Here is a 17,071-nt window from a genome sequence, read left to right as displayed (position 1 = left end):
GTTATATAAGAAAAATATAACCTCCCTGCGTCCCCACCCCCCCTTTTAAACTCTGTTGGCCCACTATTGAAAAAATACTTGATATAATTGGCTGAAGCTTGTACCAAATTGCCGACCTCTGCTCTGAGGAAACCTACATTTGTATGTGCATGCATAAGTGTGCCTGAGTGGCTGTGCGTTCATATGTGCATGTGATTTGGTGATTCCAAGGCTTCTCCCCAGAAGAAGAATAATAAGCTCCCACCAGTTTTCCTCTGGGGTCCCTCTGACCTTGTCTTGCTGAAGGCATGTCCTGTTCTCTTTCTTCCTCATGTTAGGTCACCAGGCTGGAATAACAGGCCTCAGTTTGTCTTTATGACTCTTAAAAGACAGCAGGAAACTCACTGCTTCAGACAGATTTGCGGGAGGAACACCTACGCAGATGATGTAACTGTGTCGCTTAGGTAGGAGGGCTGGCTGAGATCGACTATTTAGGTACTTCATTATGAATGCAGCAGCAGTATGATTGTTTTAGTATAATTTGAATACACTGAGGAGGAGGATTATGCCGTTTGCAAGTTACCCAACATCAACTCGTGTTACTTTCTACTTTATACAATAGCTATGAAATGTAGACACTCCTTGTTAATTGTCTGGAAGCTCATTTAGAAAGCAGCGATATGTTCTAACAGGCCATTATACAGTGAGAAGGAGAGTTCCATGTACAAAGCTGTATTTATGGCAGTATGTAACTGCTCAACAAATTGTCTGTTCATTGAGGATGGACTTTTCAGTCATTATTGCCTAATTGAATTTTAAATGACCACCCTAGCCCGGAATTAAATAATTATGTTTTAAAGGACACTGGAAAAGACATTGAGTGCTTTGTTCATGTGTGTCTGTGTTTCCTTGAGTATGCATATTTGTGTGCCAGCAGTCAATAATCAAATATCTCTCTTTCCTTGCTGGGCTTTCTCACTGTATCTTGTGTTTTTTTCTCTCTCTCTATCAGAATCTGCATTTAGCATCTCACTGCTGACTTTAGTTGCGGTGGAATCGGCCTATTTAGGTTTTGGTCGCACTCCGTCTCCGCTCTGATATTGATGAATTGACTTCATAAAGCACTGAGGCAGCACACTCTGTCGCCAGTAATCAATGCCCAGATCCATTCTTTTCTCTTCATTTGAGGAGGCGTCTGGAGCTTTCCCACTGCAGAGCAGATGAGCCCCGGGTCTTCGGGGAAATTGTCCTCCAAACTAGTGTCCTTTTCCCTGATGTCTGACACATGCGAATTGAACACATTTAACAAGATTGTCAACAAAAACATCACATACAACTCTGACTGCCCTCATTGTGTTTTGCATTAAAAAAGAATGGCCATTACCCAAACTTCAAAGCTTGTACATCTAAGCAGAGAACATTCATCATGCAGACTTTGTAATCTGTGTTATGTTACTGTCTCATCTCATCCTCACCCTTGGCCTGATGCTCTGTGACAGATGCCTACAAACAAATTGTATATGATTACATAAAGTACTTTGGTTAGGTCAAGGTTAATGCTTTTGTTTATTAATAGAAGTGCATTACAGATGGATAGGCTCTTGCGATGAGTCACTATACTGATCAGTATGTTTTGACGTGCAAAGCTGCTGAGCTCAGTATCCATAAGTGGTTATCTAAGTGTACTTTTTCTTAAAGGAGCTTTACTCTTCCACTTGTATCCTTAGTTGACTGTATGACCTCTTAACAGGACCTAGAACTCACAGTTATTTACAAAATCGATTAACTTGTGCATTATTTTTTCAATTAAAGCAACATTATGTAGAAATTGGTATTTTGCACAATTTGGAGCCCCCCCACAGTTTCTGAGTGCAACGCTGTCATGAATACAAATCCCAGGTCTGCAACAATTTGTCAGACCAACATGACCAACATGATTTTGAAGCTGTTATTTTAAGGCTTAAAAAAAAGTTACATAATGTTGCTTTATGTACATTTAGTATATAAAATGTAGAAAGACATCTTCAAGTTGCTTCTTTGGACCAACACAGTCATCAGTCACAAAAATCATGAGACAAAAAATCCTGGTGAAAACATTTGAGAGGCTGAGAGCAACAAGTACTAAAATGTCCCATTGGACCAAAAGTCTGTTTACGTGATAGCCCGTTATCACAGAAACAAAAGCCCACTGGGCCATTGCCCCAAAAATATACACTACCCTGGAGTTTTTGTTCCCCTAAATATCTTTTTGCATTCAAACATGCAGGAAAGGACAAAGTCAGGTTGCCTTTGCCATCATGGTGACAAATGTGAACACATGAAACAGTTGCAGTTTGGTAAGGTTTAGGCATCAAAACTACTTGGCTAGGTTTAGGAAAAGAAGGCAGAAATAGACAACTTTTAAACTCCCCATTTTCTGTCAGTATTGACTTGAGAATGGTCGGCCATACTGGAACAATGGACCTAATGGCCTGTCGGACAAATGGGCTCTCCAGTCCAATGGGACATTTTTCGGTCTCTTGGGGTCCAGGATTAAGACAGTGGTACATTATACGTGTTAAACGTCAGCATGTTAGCATTGTCTTAGCATGCATGTTGGCATGCTGATAATAACATTTAGCTCCACTTACCACTGTTCCTCACAGAGCTTTTAATGTGGCTGCAGACTCTTGATAAATGACTTAAAACAACTATCTAACTATGAACATTATTGCTGATTATTTTTCTGTCAATCAACTAATGAATTAATTGGCCAATCATTTCAGTTTTCACAACACTGTGTGACTTGTGGCTTTGTGAGGTGAAAAACGCTGCAGGGAAGTGTCTCCAGCAGATGTTGGTATATCAACAGCTTGTCCATATTCCATTCACAAACCGTCTGGTTGACAGTCAATCTTTGGATTGAGCCAGTTCTTGAAATCCATCCAACCCCCTCGTCTCTCTCTGGCCTTTACTAAAAGAAAGTCTTTTTTTTTAATGTGGGATCCAGTCTGCAGCACACACAGAGCCACTCGGGAACTGGCTCATCACTGCTTGGACCGGGATCTGTTCAAAGTGTGAAACGCCTATGCCAAAATAAATCCAGCGGTATTGAATAATTTAATTGATGCTTATTATAGATAGCGCTCAACTCCCACAGATTTTACAGGCTCGCTAAGCCTGACCCCAGGCGCTGGGAAAATGCTCATCTGTGTCACTTTGTGATGGGTTGCCTTGTGTCTGTGTAACCCGCTTTCTTGTTCAGTCCTCTTGCTTCACATGTGCATTACCTCCGAGTCACAGTGGAGATGTTACATTCAGGACAATGTTGTTGAAATGAATGACTGTAATAAGTTCTACAAGTTCAAATTAAGACTGTAAACCAAGGTTAAAATTCACTAACAGAGATTTGTCAAAAACTTTTGCGAATTCCCATATAAATGATGCACAGTTCACTGCTACAAAAGTTTAATTACTGGAGATATTTCTTCATAACAAAGCCTGCAAATGCCAGTATTTCTGCGAAAACCCAATTTGCATGACATTTTTATACTGTACAGGTGATGTGTGATCCTTACTTACACTCAGTGGATTTGAGCCTCAAGCTGCAACATAATGTTGAAAGAGTACTGATGAAGAGAAATGGGTTTTGTAAATTCTTGTACTTCATGATCTTGCGAAAAGTCCACCAGCTTTATTTTCTGGAAGTATTTAAAGATATCACACTGCCACTTTCCAAGATGTCTATAAATACTTCATGATGCCAGTTTAAATGAAGTGATCATTAAGCACAACAATCCCACAAAACCCATTGAACGCACATGATCTTTGTATATTCCTGAACGACTTTTTTCTCTCCCTTTCTTCTCTGCACAGCGGTCCAAAATAGCAGTGTATGAGAAGATGTGGTCATACATGAAATCCGCTGAGCCCTCAGTGTTTGTTAAGACCACACCCGATGGCGTAGCCCGGGTACGAAAGTCAAAGGGCAAGTTCGCCTTTCTCCTCGAGTCCACCATGAACGAGTACATCGAGCAGCGGAAGCCGTGCGACACCATGAAAGTGGGCGGGAACCTCGACTCGAAAGGCTACGGCGTGGCGACGCCCAAAGGCTCAGCATTAAGGTGGGTGGAATAATATAACAATATTCTCCATGTTGTTATAGTATTCCACCTACCCTGATGTACCCTGTTGTCATTGTCTTCTCTTCCTCTTCTTGTTTTTTTTATGGACACAGAGGTAACGGTGGTATGCCTTTCAATGATACAACGGTTAAACAATGATAGTCGATAATGATGTTTTTATATTTGTACAGTATGTATATATATATATATATATGTGTGATAAGAGTTGCTAATTTCTACTAGAAGAATCCAATCCAGATGATAAGGCTAAAGCTAACAATCATTTCATATTTATGTCTCTCTTACTGTTGCTTTTCTCTCTCCTTCGATCTCTCCTTCTGTCCCGTATGTGCTGTCCTACCTGACTGTTGTGTTGTCACTTTTAATTTAACAGTTCAATGGTTTTTCAATTTAGCCTTTAAAAGCTGCGCTGTCACTTGTGACGAATGTTAATTGCATGATGTTTGTTGTTGTTACTTTTCTTCTCAATGACAAGTGTCCCCATCCCGCACACTTCAGTTTCTAAACTACGTAACCCTTCATGCCACCTTTTCCAAGATTTAACACTGTCTTTACCTTATATGAGCCTTTCTTATCTCTCCTTAAATTCTTAAACAATTTGTCCTTTCCTAGACCATTCTGATTAACAGATGTGCATAAGCCCCTGCTTTGACAGTGGTAGTCTCTCTACCATCACCTATCATTATGATGCTTAGTACAATTATTACTTTGCATTAGATTTCTCACGGACCTGTGCATTTTCTTACAAGTTATGTTTTATCGTTTCAAGAAATGCTGTTAACCTGGCAGTTTTAAAACTGAATGAGCAAGGCCTCTTGGACAAATTGAAAAACAAATGGTGGTACGACAAGGGAGAGTGCGGCAGCGGGGGAGGTGACTCCAAGGTCAGCCTCGATGTCACCACAATCGGGTACCATAGTGCAGAGTAATCGGCAAGGCTGTTGCAACTACCCAACCGTAACCAAACCAACTGTCCGCCACAACCAACCTGCTGCTGCCCCACGGCAGATTACCAAATTAACTGCTAGTCTGACCAGGCGCTTTAACAGCTCAGATCAAACTAAGGAGCCTTTGTTTAGCCAACAGAAAAATGATATTTGTGATTATTGAGGCTGATAGATAAGAGTGAAGTTAGACATAGAGTTTTCTCTCCGTATGACAAACTCTACAAAAGGGAGTCTATGAGGTGAATGTGGCTGCCCTGCACTTGTGAAAGGTTGAGCTTTATTTATTTCACTCTTACACATGTGTAGGGCAGATCACTTACTTAGTGTCAGATATTAGGACTTTGTCTAGGAAGCTCTGACAGGTTGAGTAAAAGCAGTCGATGAAGTCACACACATGTGATTCGAGAGGAAGCCTTTAAGTTTGCAAGTGATAGAATATTTCCGATTGAAAAGGCCATAAAACCTCCAGCCTTCCCTCCTGAAGGTGAAGTTTGCTAATCCTGTAAAGTACATGGCTTAGCAGTACTTCGCCGCACAGCTGCTTCACATCCGTGACACTGGCCCAGAACCCATGAGCTCTAAAGCCAACGGATAAATTCTACCTAAAAACTCAAAATGGCTGCCCAGCTGAGGCCGACAGGGAAGCAAGGGGAACAGCGGCGTCTTGAGGGGACTAAGCATTTCAGGCAAACGTGAGAATTCTAATTAAACAAAAGACTTTTTAATGAGTCATCTGATAAACTACCTGTGGTCTGATCCCACTACATGCAGTTCCTACACCCCAACTCATTAATAACCCAGCTGTGACCCTTTTGACCATCAGATCTCTCCCTCTTCTTCTGTGGTTAAATGATGAATGATCCATTATGGAAGCTAATGGTGCAAAGTGTGAAACCCCACTCAGCCATGACATCTTAGCTTAATGTTACGCAGATTATGTGTCATGAAGCATTGTGCTACTTTCACTAGATTAGCTATAAGGCAGTAGCATTATATCCTTCACAACGCAGGTCAATTTACTGACAAATGATGCTGTCAGCTCACATGTGATGATATGGGTCAGGTAATTGGCTAGATCACAGACAAGCTGCAAGGTCCCAGGGACTGCAGATTGTGTTATTACACTCCTAAAGTCATTTGTCATGGATTGGCCAAGACCACAATGAGCAGTTAAATTGCTGGCATTTTTAAAATAGCATCAACACAAGAGGCTGCATGAAGCAGAGATCAAATAATGTCTGACTAAATGCCTGGGGTTCATTTCTCAAAAGGATTTTATGTTCAAAAGTCACCTTTCTTTCAGTGTTTGCTTTGCTAACATTGCTGTGTTCTGTAGTCACTGAGCTCAGGAGGCCTGGCTGTGCTACAAAGAGCTCATGCCAAGGAGACATTTCAAAGCATCTTGTTTCTTGTGCTGTCATCGATCTTTTATCATGCACAGGTATGTACTCTACATCATTTCCTGGCTTGTTTTGGCCGCCCAGGACTCAGTGGCAAGGTCCGATTAGCTGGAATAAAGCTGCCTGGAGCGCTGCGCTCCAAACGGCGCATCGCTTGGCCCTGTCCCGCTCACCGCTCCATGTTCCAACAGACATCAGGAGATGCACATAGCCATGCACACAGCTGCATGCACACACAGTTAACACAGCTCTTTCCTGCCCTCAGGCATAACACAGTGCAGCCTTGATTGAGTTTCAGACACAGAGCATGTTACAGGGTAATTGCATTGTTAATCAATGTCTCTCCGAGCCAAGACAATGGTCTGGTCTTCACAGTCCGTTTCTCCAGATTGGCTATGAGGGATATACAGTGGTGTAATCTTCTCTCAGTGCATTACACATTACGTGGATCCCCTCTGGGGACATTGTTCCTAGGGAGTAGTCAGGTCACTCATTTATCGATGTACTATTATTCTCTTTTACACAAAGAGATTGACCTGAACCACAAATGTTATAGTATGACTACACAATGTGATCTTTAGACCAATTGCTTTTTTTTCTTAAGAACTTTAGTGCAATAGGAGATTATGATCATTTATATTTATGTACAGTATGTTGATGTCAGAATATAACTCCTAGTGTATAGATATACTTGTACATGGCAATTAAAAAGCAAGCGTTGGTGATATTCAGATCGTTTGCTTTAATGTACTACAAGGAACATTTAACTGGTTGTGAAACAGACTCAATTTAATGCTGATGCCTCTATATGACCTACATAAGGAAACGAGACCATCAGCCAGAAGATTTGCTATTTCTGTGTAGTTATTATAGTTATTCTCTGTGCCTGTCACCAGGATGGATTCTGACTTATCCAGGATATATTGAGGGGTTTCACAGTCTGAAGAAAGAAGCTGCTGTGTAGTCTGGTGGTAAAACAAAGTTCACTTTGTTTCCCCATCATCATATTAAACTTACACAGCCACAAATAGATACACTACCTCATCACTATGCATCCTGCTAATCACTGTGTTTTAAAAAGAAGAATAGTATTAGAAATACATTGCTTGCAAAACAAATGCAAGCGCAAGTCAGGTCAAGAACTCTTCAACAGGAGGCAGTGGTGCTCCTATCGCTGTTGTCTACAGGAGCTTTAAGGAAAAGCATCAATATCACACTGAAAACACTCCACCGTCCAGCATTTAAATCCTTACTTAAGTGGAGTAAGGATTAGTAGCACCATTTACTCAAAGTATCAAAAGTAAAAGTACTCATAGTGCAGTAAAATATGATGTTTAATGTTACTACAGCATTAATGTGCATGGTGCATTTTACTGCTGTAGATATTTACAGTTGAGCTATTTTTTTTTACTACTTTACACACTGCTGGCTTGTTTAATCCACAGCAATGCTTCATATTATATATATCTGAGATCATCGTGTTTGTTGCATTGCTGCCCTGTGAGAACCATACATCTCTAAAAAGTCAATTTTTCAGAACAAAAACAGCCTGTTTTCAGCTTTATGACAGTGTTCCAGCTAATCAAAGAGGTTTTTTAAAGGAGACCTATTTTGCCTTTTTGTTTTTTCCCTTCTCTTCAGTGTTTTACATCAGTATGTTCTTATTCATGTAAAAAGTCTTGAAAGTTTAAATAGGTCAAAGCCTGCACCAAAGGAAGCGCCTCGCTCCCACAGAAAACACTACTCCCGAAGTGCCTCGTCAGTAGTTTCACCTTTAATTCTGTGACTTTGTGACATCACACTGCATCACCATGTCACACATTTACATAATGTGTGCCTACCAGCTAGTTTGACACGTAAGCATTGAAGCATGTAAACCTATTCTAGTAGTACCCCAACATAAAATTATGAACCTGAAAATTAGCATAATATTAATATTATTTAGCATAAGAAGAAGGAGCATTTTCTCAATTCAGAAAGAAATACTTCATCCTTCAGTTAAACAGAAAAAAATCCAAATTTGAGATACATGGTTTTCACTGGACAGAACGGATACAGACAATAGCAATCTGTAAAGTAACAAGTAACTAAAGCTGTTGGACAAGTGGAGTAAAAAGTACAATATTTGCCTTTGAAATGAAGTAGATGCATCAAATGTAAATACTCGGCTAAAGTACAAGTATCTTGAATTTGTGTTTCAGCATAGTCATTCATTTCACCGCTGACGGCAGGAAACAGCTGTGTCACACATTAGATTAAGCAGCTACAGGCAAAAAGAGTGGAATTATTCCACTGATACTGCTGAGCCTAGTCATGCAGCTCCTTGCAGTTTGGTTGGGACACACTTCATCTGACAGTAATCTGGCATAATTGGGAGATAAGGTTTTCTTAGTGATATGTCGGGACAGAACATGAAAGAATTAATTAAGCTTTCACTTTTGGGCATAGTTGTTTGGATATGAAATTTGTTGTAATACCTCCAGAATTGATTGTTGTCATGCCGCTGACAGTAGCATTAGCAGTATTAGCCATCAGAGGATTAAGCAGAGGTAGAGTCTATCACCTAGAGTTTTCTGTTTGTTAAGACAGAGCTCCTGTTGGACTGAACTTGTGAAACGCTGGTCAGAAAGCTCCTGTGATCCGTCACATGCCCCCCCAAACTGATGCACCCCGATACTTTTTAAAACTCAAAGACTTGCAGATCGTACTTTGAGTACCTGCTCGTCGCCGTGGTGACAGCGTCTGCCGATTACTCAAAGCGATATGGGTAGGTCCTGGCTTTAGACTAGGGGTTATAAAGGTAATAGGTAGAATGCCTGCTCTCTGTGATGTTGACATAGCCAGGAGCCCTGCTTTATCGCTTTGTAAAGTATGTAGTAGTTTAAAAGTTGAATAACATAAAATAACATAATATAATGTTATTTATGTTATTTCCCACGTGAAGAACTCCTGTAAACCTTGCAGTATTGAAACTCAGTGAACAAGGCATCTTAGACAAGCTGAAAAACAAATGGTGGTACGATAAGGGTGAATGTGGAACCAAGGACTCTGGAAGTAAGGTCAGTCGCTGCAGGTCTTTTGTACTGATTCCAAATTGCATTTTGACGTACTGTTCATATGCAAGACAAGACTTCTCTAACATCTGTAGTATACATTTTGTTTATTTGCTACACATAATTTTTATTTTTCTCTTTTTTTCTCAGTTTTTCTGCCACAGACTGTAACACAGTTGAGACGTGGCTTTAACACAAGGCACCGCTTCCCCAAATCTTTTTTCTTTTGAGACACTTTTTGATGCAATTTAAAATATACAACTCTCTTTTTTGTGAAAGCTGTAATGATAATACTGTGGGGGAAAATTGCTAAAGTGCCTTTCAGACACATTATTTCAATTGAATCACAGCAGTTAACCGTTGTTGATAAATGCTATTTTTGCTCATTTTCACTCTTGACATTCATGATACTTTGACCATTATGCTGCTGTTTCTATTTACCAAACTGTTAATGAAAATTTGATTTATTTGTGTTGTTACTAGTTTGCATCGAGATGTGTCTATTAGATTCTTTGGCCTCCTGTGGTGTGATGAACAAGCAAAGCCTCTTATTGTGATGAGTTACTCAAATACAACTCCTCTAAGCAGCGAGAGCGCCGTAGGGCGTCCTCTAAATCTTGCGGCTGCTCGGAGTTGAGGTTAGAGGCTCTGTTTGCACATTACAAGAAGCTGAGGAATGTAATAAACCCACTATTTAACCCTCTGAGATACATTTAAAGCCTCAGATTACAGGTTAGGGTTGCTAGATAGCTTTATGATATCTCCACGCTCATGGGGTTAAAACTGCAAATAGTAAAACTCTAATGAACAAATTTTTAAGGAATATGTTTGGTAGGTAAGCAGCAGCAAAATGGTTTGATCTTTAGTGTTTTTTTTAATGGAGCTATCATTCATCTACTATGAATTTGACTGTACTGTATGACAATGTTGCCACTATAGTTATACGTACATGTCGCTAAGAGGATAAAAAACAAAAAGACAGGGTTTTCAGAGCTATTGACCTATGCGATACTGACCAGCTTCCTAACATGGTCAAGAGCAGAAGCCATTTTTGCATACATGTAGTGCAGGGAAGGGAGAGCTCTACATTCACCAGCAGATAGAGCATTAAGAGTTGGCTTCTTTCTCCTAAGCGGAGAATGGTTTGACTATGGCAGTCTGAAGTTCCTTACGACTTTGCGACAGCCATGGGAAAATCAGTTCAGTCGAAATTCTAGCCTTAGCACCTCATTACATCTTCAATTTTTTGGTTGCTTGTAGCAGTTAGTTCATATTCTGTCACATTTAGCAGGAGTAGGACAGAGTATGATGATTTACTGAAGCAGTTTTAAGTCTAAGGCAATGTGAGGCTCAGTATGAAGGATGCAGGCTGTATTTTGTTCTGCTTGTCCTTGCTCCACTGCAAAACTCTTAACTATGTTATTCACTTTCCCCCAGGACAAGACAAGTGCTCTCAGCCTAAGCAATGTGGCTGGTGTCTTCTATATTCTGGTTGGAGGGCTGGGGCTGGCCATGATGGTGGCTCTGATAGAGTTCTGTTATAAATCACGGCAAGAAACCAAACGGCTGAAATTGGCCAAGAATGCCCAGAATTTTAAGCCGGCTCCCCCGACCAACACCCAGAACTTTGCCACATACAGAGAAGGCTACAACGTATACGGAACCGAGAGCGTTAAGATCTAGAGGTACGTCGCCTCTCCTCACTGTCCGCACAGTCCCTTGAGCACTGTGTGAAATGAATCATTTAGCTTCCTGTCATATCAGTGAAAGTAAATAATTCATTTGTATGTGTTGCTGTATATAGCTGCTGCTCGTGAAGTAGTTTGTGGTTGTCATGTTTGACACAGCAGAGCACACAAGTCTACTCAAATACAAAACTCTGAGATGTTGTTTGTTCCCTGTAACGTATATCTGCATGGAGAGAGCCTCAGGCTGCATGAAGGCTACAGTACAACACATAGCAAGCTGCCAGATGCACAAACTCTTGTTTTGTGAAGGATCATTGAACCGCTGTATAGAGCTATTTTGCTCTGTTTAAGCACTTAGCGTTTTGTTAAAATGGGTTTCATTCTGTGATTGTAAACTGATTTTTAAAGGGTCGAATTAGGTCCAAAATTACCAACAAAAAGCCTGCATATTTTCTCATAGAAGTTAATTTGTGGTGCTCACAGCATTTAAAAAATACATTTAAAGGTTTACTCCAACCATTTTACACATTAAACTGTGTTTACAGGTCAGAGTACTATTGCATATGTGAAAAAAGTAGAAAAAAGCCTTTTGTGGCTCCAGAGGACGCTGCATGTAATCTGATAAATTGCCTCCAGTGATGTCACTACATTACACACAGGTTGCATTGTGGGTAATGTAGGCTCCAGGTTTTGAAAAGCAGACAACTGGTCTCTCATTGCATCAGACTCATTCATTTAAATGCAAATGATCAAAAGTGATAAAGCAGAACCAGATATATCGGCTTATCTACCCACAATGCAACTCAGCCACTAGCATTCCAGAGCTCCTGTGCTAGTGCTGTTAACACAAACACTCCCCATTGCTCCAAGTTCACAGTCTGGCATACTCAAGTCAGCTAACTGAGCTAGCAAGCTAACGGCAGCTGCAGTTAGTGGTTACTCTGGTGATACGCTGCCCCCTACTCTTTTCAGTTTGAATTCAGAAGGTGGCCAATTCTTACATACTGCACCTTTAATGTGTAAAATTAATGGAGTTACCCTTTAAGGCAGTATTGATAGATTTACTCATTGTTGATGTAAATAATATTGATTAGTGTGGCTTTAAGACTTCAAAAGAATAACTTCTTTCGGGATGATCCACACAACTCACTGTGAACATCTTCCATATGGACTATACATGTGTTCTGTAGACAGACAGACAGACAGACAGACAGTAAGAAAGATCCACTGAAAGCTCACTTTTCCCCTTAAGGCCACTAAAGATAAGTGGGAAAATATCTCTGTGCAGCAGTTCCACAGCATGGAACCAAAACAAAAGGGAGCGTTCCCCGATAAGTACACTGTTAAATAATGTGTTAGTTTTGTATTTGATTGGATTGATTGCATGTGTGTTCTGTTGCTGCTCGTTAAACACAAAGTGTGACAGGTCTGTTTACAGAAGTGCAGCTGTACAACGGAGCAAGACAATTTAAAGGCCCTGAAAACATATTTTCTCAATCAACTTCTCACGTTGAGTGATTGAATCCTACACGAACACGCTACATCGTATTTTCTGCCAAAGTAGCAATGTTGGGATTATTTACAGAGGGATTCCTGTATTTGTTTTTTGTCTGGGTCCATCTCACTGGTTTGAAGTGGGTAGGGCTCAGTTGGAAAAAGGCTGTGTACTAAAATACTAAAGGATGAACTATTTGACCTTTATATTCAGTTCAGTCACAAATATTTGGTGGAATTGGCAAAAAAAAACAATATTTCAAACAAAGTTTTCAGGGTCTTTTAAAAAGGGCAATCAAGTTTAAAAAATATAATTCTATCAGTTTTTTATTCACTTTGACATTTCTAACTCACATATTTCCACCCAACATGAGTCACATGCACAGATTTAAATTTTTCCTGACAATCAAATAAACCCAGACTCTTGCGATGTTTGCCTTTGCTCTGTATGTTGACACAGGTTTAGGAAACATTTCCATTGTCCCTTACAACTGTGACTAAACATCTATGAAAGGACGGGATCACGGGGATTGAGCATCCGAAGCCAAATCCTCTCGGGCGGACACGGCACGATAATCTGCAATGACGACACGACTGGACTGGACTGGTCACGGGAAGAGCCGATGCGGTTCCCTCCTCTCAGTGCCTTATGGAACTCTGAGTCCAATCAATGCAACTCATTCACAATGATATTGCTTTTTGCTTGAAACTCATACAAAACAGAAGAATGGTGCAGTGATTATAAAATGTATATATCTCTATATATATAATTATATAGATATATATAATTAATTTGACATGCTACAATGAATGAGAGAACTAAAGCCATCATTTGCAACCCTAAGCACATTTTGAAGTGCCAGAAAGAGGACGAATCTTCTATGTCTAATTGGTTTCTTGTAATCAATATGATCAGATTACTCTTCATCCTTCTGCTGCCAGATTTTCACTGGTTATATGTGGTCAAATCATTTTATTAGATCTACTCAGTGCACTGTAAGACACTGGTTATTAGACAATAGCTTTTATACTGCTGTAAGTCACTTATAGTGACCTTGTACTTGTTTTAAAAGACAGATTGATCTTATTGGAGCGAAATGCCATTTAGCCCAAAAACAATTACGAGTGTGTTGTTTGTACTCTAAACTCTGGTGCTGCTGCCACTGTCTTCTGAACGTTCGATGGGGCTCATGAAGATGAGATAATGATCTGGTTTGGCTTTTACGCACCGCAGAACCAGGTCATAATTCGCACTTCCACTACTGCCAAGAGTGTGTTTTGTATGACAAAGAGTGTGTAAAGCAAAGTATTCATGCTCGAGTTAAAAAGAAAAAAAAAAAATCTGTTTGTGATTTACAGTTTGTAAAATATCAAAAGGAGCGCTGACTCGCTAATGTTCGTCGCTCCAAACAGTCTTTCCCTGAAGTCTCGAGTCTTCTGTACATGAAAGTAAAACCAAACAAAAAGGGTAATTCAATTGTAGATTAACTGCAATCCAATTAAAGGATAACAGTAATGGCTTTTAAACTGTAGTATTTTGGATTACCTTACCATTTTCTTTAACAATTGCACATTTTACAACGAGCTGTGGTTTGCTTTTCATCTGATTTCCTTTAATGAGCATTACAGTGTTTGGTGACTTCACTTAGTAAATGAAAATATATGAATACAAACGGAAAATAGATTTATACAAGGTTATACCAGGGAGAGTCCTGAAGCTTAGCACATTTCCATATTGCTGTAATAATTTCCTTTCTTTCAAAAAGACTGTGATTCCATAGGATTTAGGACGATAATTATCTAATCACCTGAAACTATGGGCCAATAGTTTTATATATATAAAAAACTGATAATGTGAAGAAAAATAAAGAGTTGTGAAAGATGTGTACATTTAGATAAATGAGAGTTATTTATATTCCACAATGAAAGATTGGCCTCCCTTTTATTTTCTTTTTGGTTCTTTTTTCTAAGAAATTGCATGTGAAATCAGTGATGCTTGACGAGCTCTGCTACTCACAAACTGACCTTAGGTTAACGTTAGAAATCCAGCCCTGGTTTTTTCTTTTGTAAATCGGTTTCACCTTCTTTTTTTGTACACCTCACCCTCTGCAAAAAAAAAAAAAAAACTAAAAGACAAAAGTTGCCAGGCGTAGTAGTGGGTACAAAAGAGCAAGAGATGCATGCATAATTTGCTGAACCTCATTAGTGAGGCGCTGTACAGAGAATTTTAATACATTTTGTAAATAAAAATGTACAGAAAAGGTTGTCGAGTGTCTGTGTTGGTGTCATTTCACAACAATGTTTGAACCTGTTTAATTAAAACACTGTGGATGATTCGGTGGCCTGCGGGGGATAAGAGGAGCACATCTCGACTCTGGTTAAACACACTGCATACTTTTAACTCCAGTGTTGGTAGCCTGAGCAGCCAGCACCCTGCAGACAAATACACACAGAGAGGAGTTTTTCCTGTAACTCTCTAATATTGAGCCGTTCGTCTGTGGAAGTGTGTGTGCATGTTTTGGATCAATAGTAAGCGCCATCTGCCTCACTCTTGCTCTCCTGCCTGGCATCCCTCTGATTGAGGGGCTCCATTGACGGCTTCATCTGGCATGCGATCTTTCTCTCCCTCTGTCTCTCTCTCTCTCTTTATAAGATGCTTTGTGACACAATCAATAATGTATTATTTTAACCACCAACTGCCTGCAAAACATACTACACGCGGATGATGTGCCGCATAGAATTCCAGCAAGTTTTAAGCTTTATATTTCTGGGAGGAAATTTTCATCAGGATTTGCTCGGAGTAAATAGAGCAAAGGGACGGTTAATCATTTAAATCCTGCTTATTCCCACAGTGTAAATTCTCCAATATACAGTAAATCAGCACAATAGATTGCCTAGACAGTCTGTGTCATCTCACTGCTCTCTGGGTCTGCATTGTGTGGTAAAAATGAAATGCCTGCTTCCAGAGATCCAGCCTGCCACAGCTCAAATACAAATCCAACAAACATGGCAAAAGACCAGTATTTTCTCTCTCTCTCTCTCGCTCTCTCTTTCATTTCTGGATGCAGACAGTATGATTCAGGATTATTCACTGCACCAGTCCTGTGGAACAGACTCGGGCTGTATAAAACGCTACTGTACGATCCAAACAACCCATTTCTGACAAAGCATGAAAGGATATTGCTTTTTTGTTCTTCCTTTGCTTCACTGCCTCTCCTTTTTGTGTTTTTTTTTGTCTTTGTTATGCCTGGACTGCTTTCAAACAGGAACAAGACAACGTGGGGGAGTGGTGGTGCGCGAGGATGGCACTGCACTGCAGTACACGGTGCTCCTGAGACGATTCTCTGGAATTAGTTTACTCACCTATCAAAAGGGGCGATAGTTTGTCCTGCAAGCATAGGAGAAAAACACGAGGCAAACAAGCAATTAGGATGAGGCCTTTCATTCAGAAAAGGAACTGTTAATCTAGTCAGAGGATCAGGACAACTAATCATCCCCCGCACACTTCTCGCATGTGTCGAGCCGAGCAGCTACAGGCCGGCCCCTCGTGCTCGGTGTCTCTTCGGGGGCCCGTGGCTGTGAAATTTAATCTGATCTAACATGTTCTTAGTCACTAAAGGGGGGGAAGATGGTTATGTGTGCGTGCATGAGAGAAGAAAAGGGAGCGTGCGTGAGAGAGAAAACTCAAAAGGCACAAGGAGGTCGGATACTTTGATTACAGCCCGAGAAGAAAAAGCTTTCTGGTTCACTAGCTCCCTCACTTTGCGGCGTACTGCAGTCTTTCACACTGTCTCTCTCTTTCTCTCTCTCTTTCTCCAAGGACACAATGAATAAATCAGATTCCAGCTCACTTCTTTCCATTTCCCTCCTTTCTCCACTTTATCTCTTCAGCTGTCTTCGAGTGCACCTGAAGAGACCTGCACTTGACTTTCAAGTTCAGTTGACATTGATCAGCTCCCCAAACATTCAGCTGTGAAGAAAAAAACAGTTCAAAGGCATTTTTGGTGTTACGCATTTATAGCTGTTTGATCTGCTTGTCATGCTTTCATCATCTGCTCTCTTGAGCATCTTTATTACTTCAGCCAAGGAGGTTGTGTTTTCACCCATGCCCGTTTGTTGGTTGGGTGGATTGTCAGCAGGATTACACAAAAACTACCCAACGTATTTCCAACGAAATTTGGATGTAGGATGGGTCTTGGCCCTGAATAGGCCCCATTAACTTTTGATGCAGATCCAAATCTTTAAAGGTGCAATATGTAAGAATTACAGAAAAAAAATCAACAAAAATGTGAAGAATGTCAAAGATGTCTGATTCTAACCAGCAAGGGTTGACATTTGTACCAAAACTGGCATGTCACCACCACATTATATGCTTATTGCTTTTTC

The 17,071-nt window shown here is 40.3% G+C and overlaps 1 protein-coding gene across 2 annotated transcripts in view; it reads left to right on the top strand.

Moving 5' to 3' along the window:
- The window catches only part of LOC141013214 (glutamate receptor 3), an 85,578-nt gene extending 74,392 nt beyond the window's left edge, over positions 1 to 11,186 (top strand). The window contains exons 13-15 of one of the 2 annotated variants that reach the window (XM_073486837.1): positions 3,835 to 4,082; positions 9,395 to 9,509; positions 10,941 to 11,186. In XM_073486837.1, the coding sequence (XP_073342938.1) occupies positions 3,835 to 4,082; positions 9,395 to 9,509; positions 10,941 to 11,186 (609 nt within the window). Of the gene's footprint in view, positions 1 to 3,834; positions 4,083 to 4,872; positions 4,988 to 9,394; positions 9,510 to 10,940 lie in introns of both variants that reach the window. The other variant, XM_073486838.1, reaches the window with a different exon arrangement.
- Positions 11,187 to 17,071: the final 5,885 nt, after the last annotated feature.

The sequence above is a fragment of the Pagrus major genome, chromosome 18 (assembly GCF_040436345.1).
Source record: "Pagrus major chromosome 18, Pma_NU_1.0".
Lineage (NCBI taxonomy): Eukaryota > Metazoa > Chordata > Actinopteri > Spariformes > Sparidae > Pagrus > Pagrus major.
Note: the sequence above shows the minus strand (reverse complement) of the source record. Positions and strands in the feature narration are given on the sequence as shown.